Source organism: Sander lucioperca, chromosome 8 (assembly GCF_008315115.2).
Source record: "Sander lucioperca isolate FBNREF2018 chromosome 8, SLUC_FBN_1.2, whole genome shotgun sequence".
Lineage (NCBI taxonomy): Eukaryota > Metazoa > Chordata > Actinopteri > Perciformes > Percidae > Sander > Sander lucioperca.
The window spans coordinates 32,182,851-32,207,372 of NC_050180.1; the positions used below are offsets into that span (position 1 = coordinate 32,182,851).

The 24,522-nt window shown below is 41.7% G+C and overlaps 1 protein-coding gene across 1 annotated transcript in view; it reads right to left on the reverse strand.

Moving 5' to 3' along the window:
- The window catches only part of itgb5 (integrin, beta 5), a 65,742-nt gene that overhangs the window by 33,990 nt on the left and 7,230 nt on the right, over positions 1–24,522 (reverse strand). The window contains exons 6-11 of the mRNA XM_031304287.2: positions 24,136–24,297; positions 22,059–22,154; positions 21,865–21,954; positions 18,161–18,295; positions 7,415–7,589; positions 4,498–4,752 (exon numbers count right to left, since the gene is read on the reverse strand). Coding sequence (XP_031160147.1) covers positions 4,498–4,752; positions 7,415–7,589; positions 18,161–18,295; positions 21,865–21,954; positions 22,059–22,154; positions 24,136–24,297 — 913 coding nt within the window. The remainder of the gene's footprint in view (positions 1–4,497; positions 4,753–7,414; positions 7,590–18,160; positions 18,296–21,864; positions 21,955–22,058; positions 22,155–24,135; positions 24,298–24,522) is intronic.

Consider the following 24,522-nt stretch of genomic DNA (forward strand, 5'->3'; position numbering starts at 1 on the left):
CATACCATAGTATTAAGTTGCTGTGAGCTGTAGCCTACATTCCCCACTTCTAACTAGAGTTTAGATTCTCGGCCCGAGCCCGAGCCGAGCCCGACACGACCTCGGGCCGTTATTTTCCGCCACTATCCTCGGGCTGGGCCGGGCCCGGGCCGGACCCTTGATCAAGCAATTTTTAATTTTTTTTTTTTTATCCATTACCTATTTAGCCTAATTGGGTGGGGAGAAAGCTATGCCATAATCAGAAATATTACAAATATGTATATATAAGCTATATAAAAGTAACAAATGTGTACAAAATTTAGGCTGCAGTTACAAAATGCAGCACTTCATGCACGGAGTCTCCTCTTCTCGCACGCATCACACCGGGCCTGCTGTGCTGTATTGTGTATCTTAAGTGCAACATGGAGCTTGAAGATGTAAAGAAAAAAATAAAAACAGGAGAATTACCTTTGAGCAAGTGTGGAGGAAAGTCGGAGGTATGGAAGCAGTTTAAACAAGTCGTGGGCAGTGACAACAATATGTTGTTCATCATTGTTTCTTTTTTTTTACGTTTCTTCATTCAGATCCATTTGTGATCCGTTCCATTCTGAATAAACAAACAGCGCAGTTTACATGCTTCGTCCTTGTTGCATTATTCTAAACCGATTTCTGCAGTTCAAACCACTCTGAATTGTAGTTGAGAACGTCAGTTATAACGGCCCACGTATTAAAACATTGTCGGGTTTAAATCGGGCTCGGGCTCATAATTACAGTTAATGTGTCGGGCCGGGCCGGTCTCGGATGCAACGTGCTCGGGCTCGGGTAGGGTCGGACTATATTTTTTGGGCCGATCTAAGCTCTACTTCTAACCAGAGGCAGAACATAAAGTAATCTCAGAGATCATTCCTTCACAGCGCTGTGCAAGGCGAGAAAATCTCAGAGCTGAACCGGGCAGACACAGCACTTTTCATCAGACTCACCCCGGGTCGGGTTAATTAAGTCTACTGCTAACTTATTTGCTGATTAGCTCTCATAACGGGCCAGGTGGGTATAGCGCACTGCCATGAGTCCATGACGCTAATGTGTGATTACTCCACATTTTCACTGTGATATTTTGTGATTAAATTCTGAATCTGCCACGTTCTCTGTCAGGTAAATTTAGTAGTACAATGACTTCCTCTGATGCACAAGTACACTGTAAGTCAGGAGTAGGCTATACAGTGGAGTTGCATGTTTAGTGGTTTGGGGTCCTTCTGTAAGTCATTTTGGGGTACAATTTGGTTTTGAAGAGTTCTACAAGCAGCAATACCACAGGCCAAGCAATCGGCCCCGTTCCAAACAGGCACAACGGGCACTGCACTAGTTACTTAGAATCAATCATGGGGGAGACAGAAACTACGCACTGTAGCTTTAACTGATAGTAATCTAAAAGCACAAGCTGATCGATAAGAGTGAATAGACTGACCTGCAGAGAGAGGTTCATATTCTCCGTACCAGTACAACTCATGTTGCCAAGACAACTGAAAAAATAACGAGTAAATATAAAGTGCCACCGTCATTTTTGACTGTTTTGTCTTTACACGCGACAAGCATTTGCTGAGTCTTGCAGTCAAGCTCCTGGTGCACCAGAATAAAAGTCAAAGTAGTAGTTGCCAAGTCATGAATACTACAAGAAATATCACACGTTCAACAACCTGATCTGCCGATGTGACCGTGGCTCACTCTCCAACCAGCATTTCAGATTCACAGGCTGATAGCTACACCTCAGTGCGCTCCATGGGAAAACTCCTTTCAGACATTCAAGGAGACGAAGAGTGATTTAGAAAAGAAGAAAAAACACCACTGAGGATAGCATGCCAGCTGATTTCCTCTTTACTAAAACCTGCTGCGCCTTTAGGCAGTTTATCAGTCTGAACACTCCTGATTTTCCCAGACATAAGACTGCAAATGAGCAGCTCTCAGCCGAGTGTGACCAATCCAGGTGGAGCGCAATACTGTTAACAAGATATTTTTGCTTGCTTAGGGGCTCGAAACAGACCTTAATAGTATTTCCTGTGTGTTTTCTTAGGAACGTGCGGGCACAGAGTAGTTTTTACAGCATGCCTTTAACACAGGGCACGCCACAATAATTAACTGACAGATTGGGAGGAAAGTGTGGAGGAGGCGTACCGTTTGGTATCATTAGGAACTCATTACGGCTCCACACTGGGCAACCACGCTGAGAAAGGAGTAAAGAAGAGAAGAGCGGCAGAAGGTAGTGGACTGTTAAGTTTTAATGACTGCTTGTGGATGATCGGCACAAACAATCCATTCTGCATCTGTGCATTCAGCGCGTCCAGCCTTGCTGCTGACTAAACGAAAGACTTCCATTTCTACTGGGTATAGATAAATAAAGGCAGGCATTGTGTTAGGGGATCGCACCAAAGCTGGCCCCTCTCACAAAGCGCTCTCTGTGGTTTCACAGGAACAGCCATTGGCTTTGGGATGAGCCAGTGAGCCCCTCCCCTTCCTCCAGGCTAGAGGTCTCGCACCACAACTTGGACCCGATGTTCTGGGAACACAACAGTTTGGCCTGTTTGGTAAAGCGGAGCAGATACTCTGAGCCAAACATGCCTTTTTCATACCGAGTCTCTTTGGGCATCAGAGTAAAGCAGATATGGCTCAGTGAGAGGAAGAGGATTAATAGTTGGTATCAGCACATGAATCCCTGATTAATAGAGCATATTTATGCCTCACGATGGCAAAATTGACATAATTAAAGGCCACAGGGCTTCAGCTCAAAGCTTTGAGAGTCACTGTACAATCTCAGTGAGTATGTTTACATGCACACCAATATTCTACTATAATTCCAAATATAGAAAAATATTCTAAATTTTGATACAGGTCATGTAAACAGCATATTCCATTTGGATATTCCGAATAAGTCCTTTTTCCGAATTTAGCATTTTCCGATTAAGACGTGGGAAATGCCGGTATAATTCAGGTTTTAGAGGCATTCTTTGGCCTCTTGACAGTTTACGGTCAGCTCTGTGCGTTGCTATGGTTGTTGGACACAAACCAACCAGCCAACAGTTTGGCAAGGCTGCGGTAGAGATGCATACCGAAAAGAGAAGAAGGAGAAACACAGCTACTTTTAAACGTTATGAAAGACTTGGATATCAACAGGTTTTTGGATATGCACAAACATCGCAACGCCGACCTTTTCAAGAAGGTGGTTGAAGGAATAAATAAGGGAGGCTGTGTTCGCACGGTCTAACAAGTCTGCCAACGGTGGAAATCTTTGAACATTTTTTGCACTGCTACATGTAAACTGGAATACTGGTGGAATATTCACTTCCATTTGCCATGTGCCAATGCTTGGTCGGAATATCGTCTTTTTCGGAATATCATGGGTGTGTGCATGTAAACGTAGTCAGGGTTGTTGGTTTTGGTCGTACATCTCTTGTGCTAAATTTGTCTCATACTGTGTTTACTTCAATCTATTTTCCAGCAAACAAAAGCAAAGTGAAAAAGTCTTTCCCCCTCTCTCAGGTCCTCGATCATTCCAAGACAAGTATCAAACCAAACCAAGCCCTCCGAGGCAGACACAAAACAAAACACGAGCTGCTCAACATCTGAACAACTACTATTGCAGCTGCTCCTCTGAGCTCCTTTCAGGAGCGAAGCCAGCAGCCCTGCAGGTGACTCTTTCAGCTCAAAAATAAAAGCTGGGTTTGGTTGCAGAGGAGTCAGGAGAGGGCCAAACCACCAAGACACACCCAGAGCAGGTATGGGAACGTGACTCAACACCATGAATGTGCATTATATTTAACCATAACCCACAACAAGCAGCAGATCTAAAGACTTTACAGCGTGTTTGATGTCAGCTTGTATTCTCATTAAGTTCAATACCCAGCGAGGTGCGGTGTCTCAACAGCTGTAGTTTAAACCACCACCTCACTACAAGCACAGCAACTCAAAGAAATCAAACATAAGGATTCTCTCATCCCTTGTGTTGTCTTTCTGTCGACCGTGCAACTTTTTGTTTTTTTCTGGGTCAAAATTTAAAAATCTCACTTTTTTTTTCAACATTTTGAAAAATCTACGTTTTTGTCAGTTTTGTCGATGTTTCTGAAGCATTTCCGATGTTTTTGTCGATTTTTTTGCACTTTATTTGAAGTTTTTTTTTCAAATTTTTGATGCTTTTTCCAACATTTTAGTCACTTTTTTCAACGTTCTTTTATCAATTTTTTTTTTTCAAATGCAATAAAATTCAATAAAACACCCAAATTCAATGAAAGTAGTGAACGGATTATGTATTTTACTTGTGAAGAACGTTGTATGGAACCATCCCGGTTATTTCTTTGACAATTTTGTATTAATATATTGATATAGAAACTTTTTGAAAATGGGTCAAATTTGACCCGAGGACAACAGGAGGGTTAACATCGCCCTGGCAGCTGAATTCAAATACGCAACTCAGGCCAACTCAGCTTCAGTGGTATATAATGTAGACAAATCTGTGGATGATAGTCCTACCTGAGCAGAGGACGCCTTTGTGTCTGGCACAGGAGAAGTCGTCACACTCGCAGTAGCTGCCGTAAATCTTGCCAAACTCCGACTCGTAGCACAGACACTGGTTGCAGCTGCACTCTCCTCGCCCGCTGCAGACCTGCTTGCCCTCGGCTTCCCGGCAGGCGCTGAGGTACATGCTGCTGGCTTCGCCCTCCTGGCACTCGCAGCGGGCGCCCAGGTAGCCCGGCTCACAGTGACAAGTCCCACAGTTATACGTACCTGCAAGAGGCAAGAGTTACTTTCTTTTGCTGGCTGATTTGAGGCATGACTTTCACGTCCAGGTATACTGTATTTGTTCATTTATTCTGCAGGATTATTCAGCTACACATATCAACTTCTATTGATTAGAGACGTTGAGTAGACACAGAAACTACACTGGTTGAGGTTTTAACAAAATGTGTGTGTGTGTGTGTGTGTGTGTTAAGTGTTGAGACGTGTCCTGAGAGGGTGAAACAGATGTTATGTGACGATAGCATGTTGATGTACCTGTCATAAAAAAAAGTGTTAAAACATGAATGTATGGAATGCCCTAAGGACTGCACTGGTGGAGCTGTCCTGTCTAGTGGCATTTTTCCATTACATGGTACCTGCTCGACACAGCTCGCCTTTTGGTTTTCCATTAGCTATACGCTAGCTAACAGGTACTTTTTTTTAGTATCACCTCCGTCCAGGTTCCAAGCGAGCTGAGGCGATACCAAAAGGTGACGTGAAAACCTGCAGACTACTGATTGGTCGGAGAGAATCGTCACTAATCACTGCGTCATCAACCTTGCGACAGACAGGGGTGTCCTGAACAAACCCGCCATTTTTAAACAGTTTAGCCAGCAGTGTTTTTTTTTTTTTTTGCTAGCTTCTTTTGAAACAAAATGTGTCTTTTGGCTGTGGCAACAACAACACACCTTCGACGTTATGTGTGCGTGTCGCGTTAGGTCTAGAGATGTTCCGATACTGATACCAGTATCGGTATCGTCTCCGATACTGCCTAAAACGCTGGTATCGGTAAGTACTGGAGTTTATGCACCGATCCGATACCACGTAATAAAGCCCTAAAGAAAATCTACGTTAAAGTAGTTTATTTATGTTCTTTTTCCGTTATAACTGACTGTCAAACTGGATAATAAAAGAAACTTCTGTGGCGTTCATTGTTTGTGTTTGTTCATGTTTCACAAAGAGTTTAACCTGAGCCAGACCGACAACAAAGATAGAAATAATATCACATCCATACAGAGATAGTAGTATACAGCTGTTAGAACATAATAAAATATATGACACACTGGTATCGGATCGGTACTCGGTATCGGCCGATACGCAAGTTCAGGTATCAGAATCGGGAAGCAAAAAATTGTATCGGACAATCTCTAGTTATGTCACGGCAGTTTCCTGCGGCGTTGCTGTGACGACCAGCCACACTCGCCTCATGCATGAGGCGGTACTAAATCTGTAATGGAAAATGGAGGACAGAGCACCGCGGCCGAGTCGAGTTGAGCCGAGCAGAGCTGGTACTAGCAGCAGGTAAGCGCCGTATGTGTCTGTCCTTGTCCTATGTATGAATTCTGTTATTATCATACAAGTTGTGTTTCTGTCTTATAATTTCCTATTCTGTATTGTTTATGATGTACTGTAATGTGCATATTAATTATTGCATTGTCCCATTATAAAGAGAGTTGTAAGGACCTCAGGAAGAATATGCAATGCAGGAGCCAATGAAGATCCCAAACAAACAAACTTCCATTTCTAGCTGTTTTGCTCATTTCAAGCCTTCTACAGAGTACAGTAGTTCCCAAATCTGAAATGTTTCCAGTCAGATCATAGTGTTTTGGGTCTTGCCCACTTGCACTTGGTTTTGATTTTCCCAGTTAGTCATTGAAGGCACCCACTACATCTCTAAATGTGTACAGAAATAATTGAATGTGCTCCTGCATAAAAATGGTATGATAACTGATATAACGTAATACCTACTGTATTTCAAATATCTTAATATATAGCTTAAAAGTTTAAAAACATGGTTGGAGTATATTTTTGGCTTTTATGGCCATCATTATCTCGACAACAACCAACAAGTCAGAGCCTCTCCATAATCATGCCAAAGAAAGTAGTCAATTTATGGGGTAAAAGTAGGAGTTTTTAGTTTAGTTACTGAAGACAAAGTATCAGGTCCGATCACTGATTGAGGTGTTCAACCTTTCTTGAAGGTTTTCAACCTACACGAAGCACAAGTTTTCTCTCCTGTGTAATTAACAAAGCTCATGTATTTTTTATTTTTATTTTTTTAAACAGGAGCTGATTTTCACATGGATTTTTTTTTATGTCGCCTTGCCTTCAAAATTGTCGCGTTTCCTGCTGTAAGACAATGTTGATCCCTGCAGTTTAATTAACATTAAACATAAAGAGAAAAGAGAGAATCTATGAAGTGAAAAGGCAAATTAGCTGCTAATTATATACCAGCGTCTAAAGGCCGAAATACATGGGGCACGGACACGTCACGTAGGCGGAGCAGGGTTTTTTTTACATGCAAGGCAGACAGTCGTTGTAGTGTGTGGTTGCTGCCAGCTCCACTGTGTGCATATTGAGTTTTGCAAAGTGATAATGCAGTTGGTTATGCAGGTTTTGGAAGCATAGGCTATATTAAAAGGTGCTCTAAGCGATGTTGGGTGACGTTACTTCTTGTTGACGTTCAAAGTATTTTCAAACAAAATGGAGGCTAGCTCGCCCCTCCGTCCTCCTCATCACGTCCCCTCTCCCTCCCTTCCGTGCTTCCTTGCACTAGTGCATGTACATAGTTCTAAGTAGTTTTTATTGTGTTTAAACATTTAGCTCCCTGTAAATCCATGTGAAATGTCCATAAATATGGAAAAGTGGAATGCCAGATGAGCTACTGTACCTATGGAGCTGCAGATGCTGCTGTTGGTTTGTGCGGTCCGGCTGCAGCCGCAGTCACACTGATAATCCACAGACACCTCCAAACGCTCTTTGAACCCCACCGGCTTGATGGTGAAGCTCTGGTCGGTGCCGCGGGGAGGGCAGCTCCTCGCCTCCACGCTCACGTTGAACGATACCTGCAAAAGATGTTTAGATTGGGGGTGTGAATCTTCACCGGTCTCACGATTCGATTCAATTACAATTAATCCGGTCAACGATTCATATCACAATGCTCACGATGGCGTCACCTCCTCAATATTATTATCATATATTGCTACACATGGTTTTCATCAACAAATTCAATGTATAAAAATCCCCTTTTTATTGTACCTGCTCTTAAAAAAAAAAAAAAGAATCTTCCTGCTTAGATCTTCACTTAAAAGGCTCTATCTCGACATTTCTAGAGACATGGAACCCTTTCCTAGAACTCGTTGGTTCCCTCAGCTTGTCAGTCCCTCCAGAAAAACGCGATTATGCGATCGCATAATTCAATGCATAATCAGCCAAAGTCTGCATATTTATGCGGGGGGTGCATTTTTTCAAATACGCCGCACTTTTGCCGCATGAATTGCCGATTTAAGCGCGAAATATGCGGGGCTTGCATGATTTCATAATCCCTGTATTTTCTTTGCAAAAAAGTCACATATATCGTAGCAGAAAGTTGAAAAATGTTGCATTTACTTCACACAAGATTTTCCCGTTGCCATGGGGACGTCATGAAGTGACGTCATGAAGTGACGTAATTACGCGACGTGAACATCATCGAAAAGCTGCAAACCCCGCGATGAAGCCATGATGAAACCACAGTTTTTGCAAGTTCCCGCAATTTTTGCAAGTTCCCACAATTTCATCTCATAAAATTGCATAAATATCCCGCATATTCCATCACATTTTTTTTTTTAAAAACGTGCCGCATAATCAAGGATTTTTGCCCGCAACAATCGCAAAAAAACTCATTTTTCTGGAAGGACTGGCTTATCTCCTGACTCTGAGGACTGAGTTCCTTCTAGACTGCTCCACTTTCTCTCTTACTGCATTGCTTTTAATTTGATTATGTTCTTATTTCTTTATTTTTTATTTGTTTCTTTTGGATGTTGTATATCCTTACTGGTGTGTTTGTTTGCGGGTGGGTAAGGGACTTAAGGGGAATTGACATACTGTCTCAGTTATGCTTCGTTCACCAGGGCCTCCGCTGTACTCGATATGAAGAAAATATCTAATTGCGATTATTTTGACTGATATTGCAATTGCGATATGATTCCCGATATTGGAGGGAATGATCATTTTTGTATCCTTATTCTCATTTTCATTGAAAAATGTTAAAATTTTAAAAATGTAAATGATTATAGTGTGATCTGTACCAAACAAAGATGTTTTCTGTAGGATAGGATTTGTAGACTGGGACTTATCTGCAGCACCACAATACTTAATTCAGAATGGTTTGAAACATATTTTGTTTTTAATGAATATTGCACCCCGCGATTTGGATATTGCACTAGTCCATATTGTGATTTCGATAAAATTGCGATTAATTGTGCAGCCCTACTCCGCTGTATGTCATTTATTGTGAAATGAACAAAAAAAATTTTAAAAAAAAATCTTCCTGAATGGAGCGGAGTCTGAACTAGGCATGGGCCGGTATGAGATTCTGATGGTATGATAACCTTCAGCAAAAATATCATGGTTTAACGGTATTGCAATTACAACTTTAAAATGCATTATTTTGAAATGCCTGGGTAAAAAAAAAAAATGTTTTTCCCATTGAATATGATATACTTTATTTTTAAACACATTGCACACTTGCAGGGAGAGGGATTTCAAACCTCCACTTTCTTTCCTGACGACTCATAAAAAAAACAAACAAAAAAAAAACAGCTCATACCGCAGGAACGGTATGACGGAAAGTTTGAGTGGTTTTGAAAACGTTAACCTGGCCCATGCCTAGTCTGAACACAGCAGACAAAGGGCAAAACACAAAAAAGTTGTGGTTATGGTCTGTCACTGCATCGAGGCAAAATCGTCCAGTTCCGCATCGCGTTGCATTGATGCAGCGATTCATTTAAACACCCCTAATTTAGATGGTATGATTAGAAATAAAAATACACAAAATACCAGCACGGATGGAGAAAAGATAGCGACTTCCTGTTTGTGGAATGAGAAGGGGTCAGGTCAAGTTCAGATGATTTGAGATATGGAGTTGCCTTGTATACAACAGAAACATCACACAGCCTCTAAACCACAATTTTTCAACCACCTTGAGTCTCCATATTATAAGTGACCTGAGCCCACCCTACACCTTTTAAGGGGAGCAAACACAGCTGCTATACAAATACCAGGAAGCTGCTAGGTAGCCTGAGGACATGAACTACATGACTCTGTGATGTTTTGTTTACACCAGTGAGCTAATTTCACCCAAAGATGAGTTTACAGAGTGTTGTGTGTGATGTGGCTGTGGCGGTGCAGAAAGTGGGACATGACACTATACCTACACCCATCTGATTGCTCGGAGGAAGGAAGTCTTGACAAGAGGAGAAACCCAACCCAAGCTGTTATTTTCTGTCCCAACATGAGCACGTTTGTCTGGTATTTTCCTCATATTTACTCAATCCCAGCAGCCGCCCTCAACACTGTCTGTTCTAGGGGTCAACCGATCCAGGGCCAATATTGGCAGCGATTAAGGGGCGCTGTGCAGTTTTGGCAATTTCTTCAATGTTTTCTCGCGTTTTGCTCCCAGGTTTCTCTATAGAGCTCCACCTACAGCTTCAGAATATATATATTTGGCAACACTGTCGTAAGAACTCGTTGCCGACTCTCCCCCCTCCCTTCTTCTCCGTCTGGTCATGTGCATTTGTTTTCAAAGAAGCCGGCGAACGCACAGAGCCATGTCCACTGAGGTGTTTCTCGAAATATTACCCTTCTCTCCTGGGTCCGTTACATTATTCTTTTTTCCTACAATGGCCTTAGAACGCTGTCGGAGCAGAAGCAACTTGCGTTTGCCAACATCAAGCTGACAAGAAACTCTGTGGCAGATAAAGTTTCTGATAAATGCTGCAAGCGTGGTTTTTCCGTTCACAGGCACTTGAGGGAAGCGAGAGGGCCACCATTCAACCTACACTTCTAGTACATTTGCGAATGTAGCGTTATCAGCGACATGGCCAACCCGCAGAAAGCGCACGCTGTGATACTTCAGCTTACATCATATTTACCAAACCTAAAGTTCATCGGGTAATCGCCGCCTTTCTCCGCCCACTATACCGTAAATTGCGCTGTAGCAAAGCGTTAAGTACTGGTGCTATGATACGGCTGAGTGCAGACGGCGATATTCCCACTGCTGATGCTAGGACTGTTTGAAATGATCCTGATGCCAATATTTGAAATGTAGCGAGGAGTTTAACAACTGCTGGAATGGAATGTGAACGCTGAGTCGGAGATTCAATGTCATCTTTGATTTCTTCCAGTAACTGTAATAGTGCATTGCTGCTTGATATGTAACACTTAATGATTTCGTGTTCACTCAACTGAAAAAGTGTGATCCTATGTCTTCGTCTTGCTCGGATTACTGCTGCCATTTCACCAGGAGGCGTATGTGAGGAAACATGCATCCAGGTTTACACCTGCCTTTAAGAGGCGGAGAATTTTCACCGCAAAATAGAGGCGCGCTGTCACGGGAGGTTTTAGTACATACCGTGGAATACATAATTAGGCGCACTTCACGCTTCCCCTCCCATCTCTTTATGGGAAACTCCCACTTTACCCTCGACCCTCACGTGAATGCATATGCATGACACGGAAAAGCGCAATTTGCCATTTTCAGTTCCCGCGACAGGCAGTCTGCGCTTTTACCTCAGTGCGGCCTGTTTGTACAAACCTCGCCATGCTTTTAAGCGCACGTTGCGAAACAAATACGCCTGAAGTGGGCTCAAAACTGTTAGTACATCTGGCGCTCAGAGATTATCTGTATTAGGTGAAAGTAAATATCAGTAGAAAGCTGCACTTTAAAATGTAACTGTCACTTTTTTTAGTGGCGCCTTTTAATGTTCAATTTAATGTTCAATTTGTTCAATAAAATAAAGTTGAAATGATTTCCTTTCATTTGTTTTAAATTCAACAAGCAATGTGTTGTATTTTAGCAGAATACTGAAAGCAGCAGAAAGGCAGAATTGAGAATACTTTAATATCGTTTTATTTATCGCAAGTAACAACGTTATCGCATATTCCATATTTTACTTATATAGTGCAGCCCTAATACAAACCATTACCAATGAGCAATTCATTAATCTATTAGTTTAAGGGGGGATTAAAGTGGAGTCTTTGTTTTTTTTTAACTTCAGTCCAGCATACAACACAAGCTGATACAGGAAGAGCCTACGTCACGTCGCCTGGATTCCCCCCTTCACTTCAGCGCGGGAAGCTTAACAAGATAACGAGGGACACAATTAAATTTCCTGTAAATGTGAATCGCGAGGAGGCCTGTTCCCCCAATCATGTGGCTGGTTGGGACAACGGATGAGCTAGTGGAGAAGCACAGGGGGGCGAAAACGTGGGAGGGAGGAGTAGTAATATAGAGGACATTTGGGGAAGACGGGGGAAAGGAAAGAAGGAAGAGATGATTCTAAACGCATTGAGTAAATACCTCAACACAGTTAGGTGAGTCTCAGACCAGGCACCCACGATGCACCACAGAGCGCCACAGGAGTGTTATACGCTCAGGGCCTTATCTTTCACCCGGCGCAGCCAAAGCCCGACGCAAGTGTCTTTGCTAGTTTAAGACCGACGCAGTTGTCAATTTCCTGTCCAGCCCCCACGTCATTTAAATAGCAAATGCACCTGCGCCCATTTTACAGGGAGGTGTGTACAGGTGCATTCTTGGCGTATTGCTATCTTGAGGCAGCGGGAGGTGATCGCGCCAAAAACAATAACCTGGTCTAAAGTCAATAACGCAGCATTTCATTGTTATTTTAACAGTGAATTAGTAAAATGCGCCCTAGGCTCTTGCACAGCGCGCACACTATGCTTGTTACATACACACACACACACACACACACACACACACACACACACACACACACACACACACACACACACACACACACACACACACACACACACACACACACTTACTTGTAACCTAATCTCACTTACTGTTTTTATTTATTTGTTATTGTAGCTATGTTACTTTATTTACTTTATAGACTTTTTTGCTCTTTTCTTACTCTTATTTTTACCTTGAATGTGACTGTGAGCAACTGCAACTAAATCATTTCCCTGAGGGGGATCAATAAGGATTGCCTCCACACGGCTCTTACAGACCGTTGCCCAGTATGTGAAATACCTAAGTTTTTTCATGGCCACATGCACTAACATGTACACGTGGCCGGACCGGCTATCAAAACAAAGAACTTGGATAACAACACACACACACAGGGAGTGTGACTCTCTGCTCAGGACGCCATTACATCCCTTTACCTTTACATAGAAAATATTAGTTTGCTGCTATTTTAAGTTCTGAATGTCGAGTACAGCCCCTTTAAGAAGGCACAACAGAGACTAGGGCAGTGCAATTAATCAATTTCGGCTCCCTTCGATCACAAAACAACGTAATCAGTAACACATTCATTTTGCACTGACGTTTCGCAAGTAAACTGTTACTTTGTCTTCTGTTCTGAATGGAAAAAAAAAATTCAAATGTGTAAAGTATTAAGGAGAAATTTCACAGTTCAAGGGGTTTTCACTGGTGATTTGTTTAAGTGTTTTTAACTTCAATAAATGCAACATGTTTCCTAATGTCAATGAGAAATTGTGTTAAATAATCTTGATTTCAATACTGACTAAAATAATTGTGATTATGATCCTTATTCCATCCATAATTGAGCAGCCCACAAAAACCCTGGTCAATTTCTATCAGACTACCATGGAGACCATCCTTACTGGTAGCATACTGGTGTGGTGTATGGTTGTATTATTCTGTTCAGGTGCAAGAATATTTCCTTTAATGACATTTTGAAAATTTTATTTTGTTAACCAAAAAGCTAAGAGAGCTTAGCAAAGACGCTGTTCGTGCACAAAACATCCTGATACATGCAAGAAGAAGGAGAACTCGCTTTCTCAGTCAATAAAGCATGCACGAATTAACAGTATTTCCTCAATAGACTACATATACATCAAAAGGTGTTAACTGTAGAAGAAACATTGAAAATTGTATCTCAAAAAGAGACTTTCACAAACATTTCCCTCATGATAAAACAAAAAAAAAAAAATGGATGATGGAATTCTTATGACTGCCTTAAATTCAATTAACTGCGCGAAACCCCATGAAGACCATACAAAACAACATCTAATCGAATCAAAATGCTTCTGGTTTGTTTGGAGAAATTATTTCCCTGTGGTATGCTGGCGTAGACTTGGTTTTATTCATTTGATTAGTGGTCGTACATTTCTGCCGTGTAACAGTGAAAAGGACACCGGCTTAACTACATACACTCCAGCTAGCATTTCTCCTCCTGCCAGTTCACTTCTTTCACGGCTTGCAGTTTCACAGGCCTCCTCCTGCCTACTTTTGTGTGGGGTCATTGAGATGCAGCATCAGGCTCGACGGCGAGCTCACACAGACACAGTGACTGACACCTGGGCCGTGGACTGGGCCATATCCCCAGCACAGACTGGCAAGTTTGGCACCCAGCGGCCTGAGCCGCTCTCTCCGTCTCCTTTCACTGCTGAGGATAAAAGACAAGACAGGCCCATCACCCGAGAGAGCCCCCCCCCCCTCCCCTCCTCCCCCCTCTATTCACTTCTGTTGTTCTGCCTCAATCAGACTCAACTCCTTCACTACCCGTTCCCATCCCGAAACCGTCCCAGGAATATAATGCAGCCGAGTGAAGAGCACGGGGGGTTTTAGGAGAAGAATTCCACCACGCTGAAGTTCTATGTGTGACAGCATGTACGAAGCTGCCCCCTTGCCAGCATTTTCAATAGATCCAGGACTCAATACTAATCTTAATTGAAGCCTGTATAGAATACAAAGTGACCACCACAGAGAGATCTGTGCAAAATGCAAAGCAATTAAGATGTACTGTCATCCTGTGTCGCCTGACCTCTGCTTTTGTTCACAGAAGACATCAACTGAGCAGGCTTACAGCCAAGGAAAATACAGCAGTCTTCAAACATTCAAGATAATATTCCCACATGCAAGACGTACTCTTACTGCTGCTGTCCTGTCCATCAGTGCTGGATAACTGGTATCACAAAGCCAGCTATCACCTTGCCTAACTTTAAATTTCCCAATTCAACTACGAATGCAATCACATGAAACAAGCAGAGGACAATATTTCTTCAACCCGACAGAAATTATTCTTATTAGAGATCCCAGCTCCAGTGTTTTCACATGGACACTAAATGAAGTGGTCCGATAAGATGTGTGTTGACATGCCCAAAAGCATTTAATCAGAATATAACTTTTTTTTTTTAATTGCGTTTAAGTGGTTACGGCTGCTGCTCTAATTTGCTGGGAATATTAAAGAATATGTGGGTTTTTCTTCAACTTTATTGAGGAAATGTATGAAAAAAAAAGATGTTTCCACTGGAAGGATTATTACTGTTGCTGACGCTGCTGGCGACACATGGCCATGAAGACTGATTACAAAATGAAGAAAGAGCGTAAGGGGCTAAGAGAAGAGACAGGCTGGAGAAAACGGCAGAAAGTGTCCAAAGTTTGGAATCAGTTCAAATGTAATTAAAACGAAAACTCAGTGTACAGTGTCTACTGCAAAATCAATCTAGCTTACCACAATAATAGCACGACGTCAATGCTTCAGCATCTCAACAGAAAACATCGAGTCTAACTTAATCATCCATTCCACGAAGCGGACCCGACAAAAGTACGATGAAACTACACCAAACACAACAACTACCAAAATCAAAGACAAGAAAATACGTAGTGGTGACCACAATTTGATCTAAAGAGCCGACTTGTTGACTATCCCTTCAGAAAAACAGCTGATTGTTGCACACCATTATCTCTCACTCTCTCTCTTCACGGAGAAACAGCTGATCAGCCTTCTACTAGCATAAGTGTAACAGAGCTGTGTGGCATTGTAATCAAATATATAAATGAAAATAGGTTGAGTATAACTAATATTTACATATAGGCCTATATACAGATCAGTCTCAGGTTGAAACTTGTAGTTCGGAAAGTTAAGTTTCACAACTTAATGTCATGTTTATGTATGTTTAATGTATGCCTTAGTTTGAGGTTGTTATTGCATTTCAGAAAATGTTTTCTTTAAAAACAATGTAATATGGCACTTAAATGCACTTAATGTTTAGTTTTTTGAGAGATGATATTGTAAGCTTAAAAATTTAGCTTTTTCCAAAAATTAAACCAAACTATTGTATATTATTGCTCTTCAATAAAACAAAAGTATTTCTTATCCGATTACTCGATTAATCGATGGAATAATCGGTAGAATACTTGATTACTAAAATAATCGATAGCTGCCGCCCTAGTCCTGTGACACATGTGAGGACATGTTTAGATAGAAAACAAAACTGTGTTTATAAAATGCACGGGGCTGTGTTAATGTGGCCATGTTGCTGCTGTACACGTACCAGCGAGCAGATCCAGAAAGTCCAGTTTGAGTAACAGATCTACGAGCCGGAACGCATATCAGACACCAAAACACTGCACAGCCGTTTATAATGACAAGAGACGGTTTTCTCAAGTCTGGGAAATTATCACAGGAGTAATCCCACTTCATCCTCGGCCTTGATGATATGATTGTAAGGCAAAAGGTCAGCTAGCTTCAGCTCTTTTACTGGGCTGCTGAGGATCTGAATGCAGCCTTGGGACAGTGGGTGAGACCTAAAGCTTTGCCCATAGCTGTATCAGCTGTTGAGTGATGCCAGCTGAGAGGCAAAAGAGGCAAATATTCCCTTAGGAATAAACAGTCTCTGCCAAGAGAGCTGTCTGAAGACAATTGATTATTCCCTTTGTTTAGATGTAATAGATAATAATTTTAAAGCTCGATACAGTGTTTCCTCTATGTTGACTTTGTAGTGGCGGCCCGCCATGGCAAAATTTCTGCCGCCACGGTATCAGAAATAGGACAAACGCACAATGTAGTCGTGGTTACCTTTTAAATTATCCTTCCGACATAATGCGCCCTCCTTTGGCTGCCGCTCACATTGCAATTTAACCCAAGTAGAACTATTCAGAGGTTATTGGGCCCGTCCAGTTTAACTCCACATACTGTTGATGTAGTTTATTGTCAAAACGTTCGCTTCCTTCCGAGCTCCACCAAAAACGTCACCGCGGTGGGTCCGTTCTAATTGGACAACGTTCAACTTGTCAGTTCTGTCAGCTAGTCGTCCTGATATCATCATAACATCTGGAAACATTAAAATGGTAAGTGAGCGTAATATAATATAAAAATGGAAGTCAATAGATGTAGTCATAGATGTAATAATAGTAAATAGTTGTGTTATATTACACAGAAAATATAGGTTTTAAGGAATTGGGCTACAGAATGCTTAGCCCAGGTGAATAAATATATATGTTTGTGTTGCAGCGGGGAAGGGGGGGGGGGGCTGCCCCCACTGCAAAAAAAAAAATCCTAAAGGAAACAATACAATTTGTTAAAAAGCAGAGATCCACACCTACGGGACAAACAAGAAGATTGGTAGGGAGAGTATCATAGTGTGTGTCCTGGAGTGAACCTCACACACTCAGACACTCAAGTCAGTCAAAGTGACTTTCATTACTGTGGCTACTTTCCAGGTGCCAACACTGTCTCTGTGGTTACAGTGAGGAGCAATACAAAAAAAACTCCCCCCTCCATCTCGGTTTGATTTCATCAGACAGGAACTCCCTTTAAGAGGATTCAAGGGTCACAGTGTTTGCTGCCAAGACTGCCAAGTCACAACTTGCTTTTTTTAGTCATTGCCTGTGGTTATTAACAACTCTTTAAGCGGAGCAGAAGGATTAGGGCTGGACGATCAAATTGCATGACAAAATTGAAAATTAAAATTACCAAATGCAAAATACATTGTCATTTGAATAAAACAGGCCAAAAAAAAAAACACACATTAGTGTCATTATTCACACAAAAAAAGTCACATACGTGTATGTATGTTTTTCTAGGACAATGCCATAGCCTGAACAGCTCATCTGTCAAAATCAAAAACTTGAATGCGTCCGACAGGCCACTGCTCTCAGAAAATCATTTAGCAAAATGATCATTCATTCAAAGACAGGCATCCTGAAGATGACAAACACAGTAAGTCATATCCCCCAAGGCATAAAATGATGTAGCTGAAGACAACCAGGCTGCTGCAATACTTTTACAGGATGCATAAAACATTTATAATGTGAGGTGAGCAAAAAACTCATTCCCATGGCAATAACCCGATTAAATAAGATGTAGGGAGGGGTATGACTGGAGGAGGAATATATGTGAAGTACTGTGCAGTAGTTTCATTTATTTATGACATTAGGCCTTTTAGGGAAGAGCAACATACTCCTTTTTTATTGTATTATATTAATTGATGTGTGTATGTTATGCGTTAGATAAATAGTGCTGTAGATGTCTGGTTCAATGTTTGTGTTGTGGATTATGTGTCAATATGGCTGTACTGTACAACAAATTGCCTCTCGGGGACATTCTAAGTCTAAGTCTAAGTTAGAGAGAGGAGAAGAGCGTGGACCGGGACTCACAGTGTCTCCTATCTTCAAATCGGCACACTTCCTGAGGCCTGGCAGCGGCTTTCCATCCTGGCAGGTGGCGGTGAAGGAAAGGTTGATGTCCTCTGGGTGATCCCACACCGACAGCTCCACTTTAGAGCGGATGTTCTGAGGAGAACACACCCGGGGAGGACACAGAGATTGTTGCTACAGGTTAGTAAAAACAAAATTACTTTTGTCGCATGGTGAAATAAATCCTTTCAGGCTTCTCGGCAGGATTTCTAGCAGTTTCCACTGTGCACATAAAGCATTTTACAGTGTCCTGAACCTAGAGCCACATCACCCACGCAGACATTTATATTAAAGCCACCTCAGTGTATCTTTTCAGGCCTATAACTGTTGTTGAGTAACCGCGTGGAAAAGAGTGAAACACGGAGAATGTGTTGCCTTGGTTAGGCACATTTTTATAGTTAATCTTACCAAAAACCACAAATGCTGTGCATGGAGGCAGGTGGTATGTCTGTGGATGTGAAATAGCCATGGCTGTTTGCAATGCCAGCTGCGTGTGGCTCTGTGCAACATGTGCGGACCTAATCTGTAGTCACTCGTGGCACATTTACTGCACCGTAACTGTGCCAAGGATAAATCCTACGGATAAGCATGCCCTCATGGGCTCGCGCTCTCACACACACTTGCACTTTTCGGACCGTTAACACGATCACAGCAAGGCCCGTAACAATTATGAGATAACGGTCTAATTGTCAATTCTTTTACGTAATCGTGGTTTATTTGTTTAACCACAATTAATTGCTAGCATTAGCTAAGGTCTTGAGGCGCATGACTGGTAACTGTTGCTTTTGTTTCGATAGGCCAAATTGTAATTATATATATATGGTCCGGCTATATATTTTTATATATATTTATTTGTAGTCGTTGGCACTTGACCCTATACACGTTCACAGCAACAAAAATATCAAGGGGGGGGGGGGTACAGTTAGAAAACAATGTTTGATGATAATAAAGAGTTGTTCATCTCATTGGCTGTGTACTTGTGTTATTACATGATCTGGGTCACATGACAGCGATATACACAACAGGTGTATCCTGGAATTCATTTAACACTCCTAATTTCTTTAACCCTTGTGTTGTCTTCTTGTCCACCCTGCAACTTTTGGTTTTTCTGGGTCAAACTTTTAAATTAAAACTTGTTTTTTTCAACACTTTGTTGTAGTATTTTTTTCACGATTTCTTTGTCTTTTTTTTGTCAGCGTTTTTTTTTCCACGTTTGTCACTTTTTTGACAATTTGTTTTGCGCTTTTGACATTTTTGTCAAATTAACTTTTTTTTTTTAATCACTTTTTAAAGTTTTTTTGTCCCTTTTTTTTTAAACGTTCTTTTATCAATTTTTTTTTCAAAATGCTATCAAATCGAATTAAACACCCAAATTCAATGAAAGTAGTGAACTGATCATTTATTTTACTTGTAAAGAGTAATGGTTGTACGGAACCATCTACGTTATTTTTTTGGACAATTTGGTTGAAAGAAAGCCAAATTTCTGATATAGAAACTTTTTGAGAATGGGTCAAATTTGACCCGACGTCAACAGGAGTAGAGGTGCTGAAATTAATCAAATAATCGATGCATCGAATCGTGGACATGGACGATGCTGCATCGATAATCGGCCGGGCCATAATCGATTATTTCTGTTTACAATTTAATGATGCCTAACAACCTTTCTGTTTACATATTCTGTTATGTTTTGCACATTCAGGAAGTGCCATGTGCTCAGTGCTGTAGTTTTATGTATCCAATTTATTTAGTATTAGAGCACTGCAGAATGTTTTGTTTTTGAAGCTTGAAAAGCTATGAATTAAATATCCTATATGGCTTTAATAGAAAAATGTATTTGACGCATCGTGATGCATCGAGATATCGAATCGAAGACATGATAGTCGTAATCGAATCGGGAGATCAGTGAAGATTCACACCTCTAAACAGGGTTAAAAAAGTGATAAATGAATACATTTATTAAACCATTTGACTGAAAGAGACCATTTTATTGTTAATCGCAGTTATTTCTGAGACAATTAATTGTACAGCAAAATGTGGAATTGCTGCAGCTCTAAGCACAGCAAGGAGCAGCTTTGTGCCACAGTCAAACTTGAAGAAAAATGAAGCCAGTTACACAACGTACCCTCGCAGTGTTTGGCAAAGCCTATCTAGCTAACAGCCCCAGAGTAGTGGATGTAATGTGGCAGCTGGAATGTTAATAAGGCCGTGAGTCAAAGCGCTTCATTCGAGCTCACTCCCACATGCTGAGCGTGTCAAGTCTGCGTTTGTTTCAGTCGCAGAGAAAGAACACACCGCCACGGGGCCAAAACAAGATGCCGTTCCTCCTGACTGAGGCAAGGAAAAATCTGTATAGCCACCCACACAGGAAATCATTTAGGGAAAGGTTGACTACACGCAGTTCAGTTCAGCAACTTGGGTTTAAAAAAAAAAAAACACAGAGATTAATCATGTAAGACAGGCAATCAGATGAACATCAGGCCTCAGTTTATGGGCCAGACAGAGAAAAGTGGGCCATCCTAGAGAATAATATAATAATAACACATCACACATTATCTAATAGCGTTTTTCCATTACATGGTACCTGCTCGACTCTCGCCTTTTTTGGTTTTCCATTATGAAATAAGTCCCTGGTACCTGCCGACAGGTACTTTTTTTTAGTATCACCTCTGTCCAGGTTCCAAGCGAGCTGAGGCGATACCAAAAGGTGACGTGAAAACCTGCAGATTACTGATTGGTCAGAGAGAATCGTCACCAATCACTGCGTCATCATTGCTAGTGACAGACGGGGGGGGGGGGGGGCCTGAACAAACCCGCCATTTTTAAATAGTTTAGCCAGCGGTGTTTATTTTTTATTCTGTGTGTGTGTGTGTGTCGCGTTAGGTCACGGCACTTTCCGGCGGCGTCGCTATGACAACCAGCCACGCTCGCCTAACGCATGAGGCGGTATTAAATTTGCAATGGAGAAAGGAGGACGGGGCACCGCAGCCGAGCCGAGCCGAGCTAGTACTAGCAGTGGGGTAAGCGCCATTAGTGTGTATGTGGGTCAATTCCTAACACCCATCTTTAATGTAGAGTCCTTTATATGTCTAGCTGATTTAATTCACCTCCAGACAGCTCAAACTGCTGCAGTAAGATTTAACACACGTTGTATCTTACAGCCATTTAAACCCAAATATAACTATCTTTAATAAGTTTAAAAAACTGCTTGATATGGCAGTCCTAAAATGACCAGGGACGTCATCACCAGTCTTTTTCAGAGGCTGGGGGAGGTTACAATTTCCAGTAATTCGCTAGAAAAAGGGAAAGTCTGAAAAAGTAAACATAAGTTTGCTAGCAGAAATATATATATATTTTTTTTTCTGGTTCCTATTCTGCATATTGCAGGAACGATTTATCTTCCTCGAAGAATCCAATTTGCTACAAAGTCAGCTGATGAAACCACTTCGGCACCCCCGTCCCGTCCACCGAAATGAGAAATCCAGCTGGGTGCTCATTAACAGTGTCACAGTACTGGGAAGAATTTGCTTCCTTTTCCTCCCCCTCTTCTTATCTTTCTTCTCAAACCCCTCTTTGTCTCTTTTACTTGACTCTCACAAACACGCACGCACACAAACAGGAAACAGACCCACCGACAGTCACACCGCCGCAGCTTTTCAATTACTCACATTGTAAGCTGCGATGATCAGCTGAATGACGTTCTTGGAGTCCTGGTCCAGGATTTCGACTGTAGTTCCAGGTATGAGTGCAGTAAAATCCTTTGGCAGGGAAGAAATAAGAGACAGCGTTAGTGACCTGAAGATATAGTTAACAGGAAAAGTAGGTGTACATTAAGAATAAATGATCAAAATTAAAAAAGTACCTTATAAATAACATACAGCCGTTTTGTCACTGCAAAGATGAGAAAGATGTTATTTTCTGCCAGTTTCTCCCCCAGAAGAGCCAGAGAGGGATAGTCCTGCAGAGAGAGATGGAGAGGGGCATGTATAGGTGCTTTCATCCACACACACTGAGTATATGTAGAGTTCACAGTCAGGGAGCAAGCTAACGGATGTTGATGCTCTTCTGACCCCGGTGTCGTGTTTACATTGCTCTGCGGGCTCTGTGAACCCAGAGTAATGTTTTCTTCCTTCTTTTAGACGAGTGCTTTTTTTTTTTTTTGATTTTTGAAAATCACATTTCAGCATCACAACGAGAGTCTGAGAGCATTCCAGATTGCACTCTGAGATGTAGTTATTTTCATTGGATTCATTTTAGTCCCTACTGACATTTTTATGTCAGATGGATGGGAAAAAACAAATTCAAAAAAATTCCAGTGATCAATTATCAATCCAGCGCTCTCAGTCAAAAACAGAAATATGGAACTGTGTGTCCCGCAAAGAGAAAGAGAAAGCATCGCGACTTGTTTAAAGCATCATAGGACTGAGGTTAAAAAGGTAAATTATTTCCTTTCATAATCGAATTTCTACACTGTAGCTCTTCAGTCTATCAATCAGTGTTGATTTTGTTGAGTTGTGCTTTTTGTGGAAAATAAATCGGGGGAAAAAAGTGGGGAAAAAAACTCCTGATTAAATAGGAGCACAGTGCTTTCCACGTGATACTGATCTGTTATTATAGCATTAGTCATGTGGCATGTGAACTAAGTAAGTTAGGAAGTCTTTTATTCTTTTTGTGCTAACAAAAACAATCCATTGGCTCCTGATTAGCAGCATCATATCATATCATATCATATCATATCATATATGTGTCGATTGGAAGAGTTTAGTTGAAAATGTGGAGCAGTTTTTTTTAAAGAAAATATGTACCTCTGCATGCTCCTGAGCTGTGTATTTACAAGTCAACAGTCTATTCTGTGGTTTTACTGGCAGCCTCCAGGTGTGGCCGTCTGTACTGGCCCTTCCCTCGGCAATTACCCCCGCTGGCTGGTGCTATTAATAAGCGTGTGTTCTTCTTCAAGCTGCCGGGTTAGGAAAGAATTCAAAAAATGCCTCATTTTTACTTTAGCTGAATTCACTTAAGCCTTTCTTTGAAATAAATACGGATTAAGCAAACATATTGGACTTCAAATGAACTCAAATCCAGAAATCAATGCTTAGATAAGGGCCGAGTGGAGCCAGTAATCCAAAAGAAAAAAAAAAAAAGGTAGCAAGTTCAACAAATCAGAGTATCTTTTAGTCATTTTTTAAGGAAACACTGGAAATTCCAATGTCCGTTAACAGCTGGGTTTTGTGTGTAGCACGGGCCAATGGGAAGAACCCAATACATTTTGGAGTGAAAGTGAATCACAGGGTGGATACACAAATTATTTTTCACTTTTGTTAACATTGCCAGATGGGCTGTTTGTGCTGCATTCATGTAGTGTTGGAATAATCGGACAAATAAGGTCCCGACTAGGAAAACACTGCATTAACATTGTGAGACAGGACATGCCTTGGTGGAGGTCTGCGCTCTCAGAGTTTCATAAAAGTCTAATCATTTGGGGGTGCCTGGTTAGCTCAACTGGATGACTGTGCGCCCCACGTACGGAGACTCCTTGTCGCAGCGGCCGTGGGTTCACTTCTGACCTGCGGCCCTTTGCTGCATGTCATTCCCGATCTCTCTCCCACTTTCCTGTCTTAATCTGTCCTATGAATAAAGGCCAAAAAAAACACACGTAAACGTACACACGTTCCACCAAAACAAGTTCCTTCCCGAGGCTATTTTGCAGTGGCACCGTGGCTCGGTCCGGCGCTTAGCACCGCCCAAGACGATTGCGATTGGTTTAAAGAAATGCCAATAAACCAGAGCACGTTTTTCTCCCATCCCAGGAATGTTGTGTGACTAGCCAGACCTTCCTCCGCATCGCTGTGGAGGAAGGTCCTGCAATGCGAGACTACCTTCGGTATAAAAAACACTGCTCTGTTTGTGAGCAAAACAACAGAAAGGGCAGCTCTTCTTACCATCTTTTCGGAAGCGCTGTACTCATTCTCATCATTGAGGTGACACTGTCCATCGTGCGGCTGGACGAGGCCTCCCAGCCTGCCGTCCAGAGCGAGGTGAGGAACATCGTCTGTGGCGAACACCAGCAGGTGGTAGGCCTCCTTTCTCCAACCTATCTCCTCCTGTTTACAGGGTACAGCAGAATAGGAACTGAGTTTTTGTATCCTAATTGCATATGCTATAGGGTTAATCTAATCAGGTTACTGTTATTTGATCTGATTATTAGTAGGGATGCACCGAATCCAGATTTTTGGGGTTCGGCCGAATACCGAATCTACTGGTTAAGATTCTGCCGAATCCGAATACCGAATCCTCCTCCCATCCTCAGTCCATTAACACAGTAAACA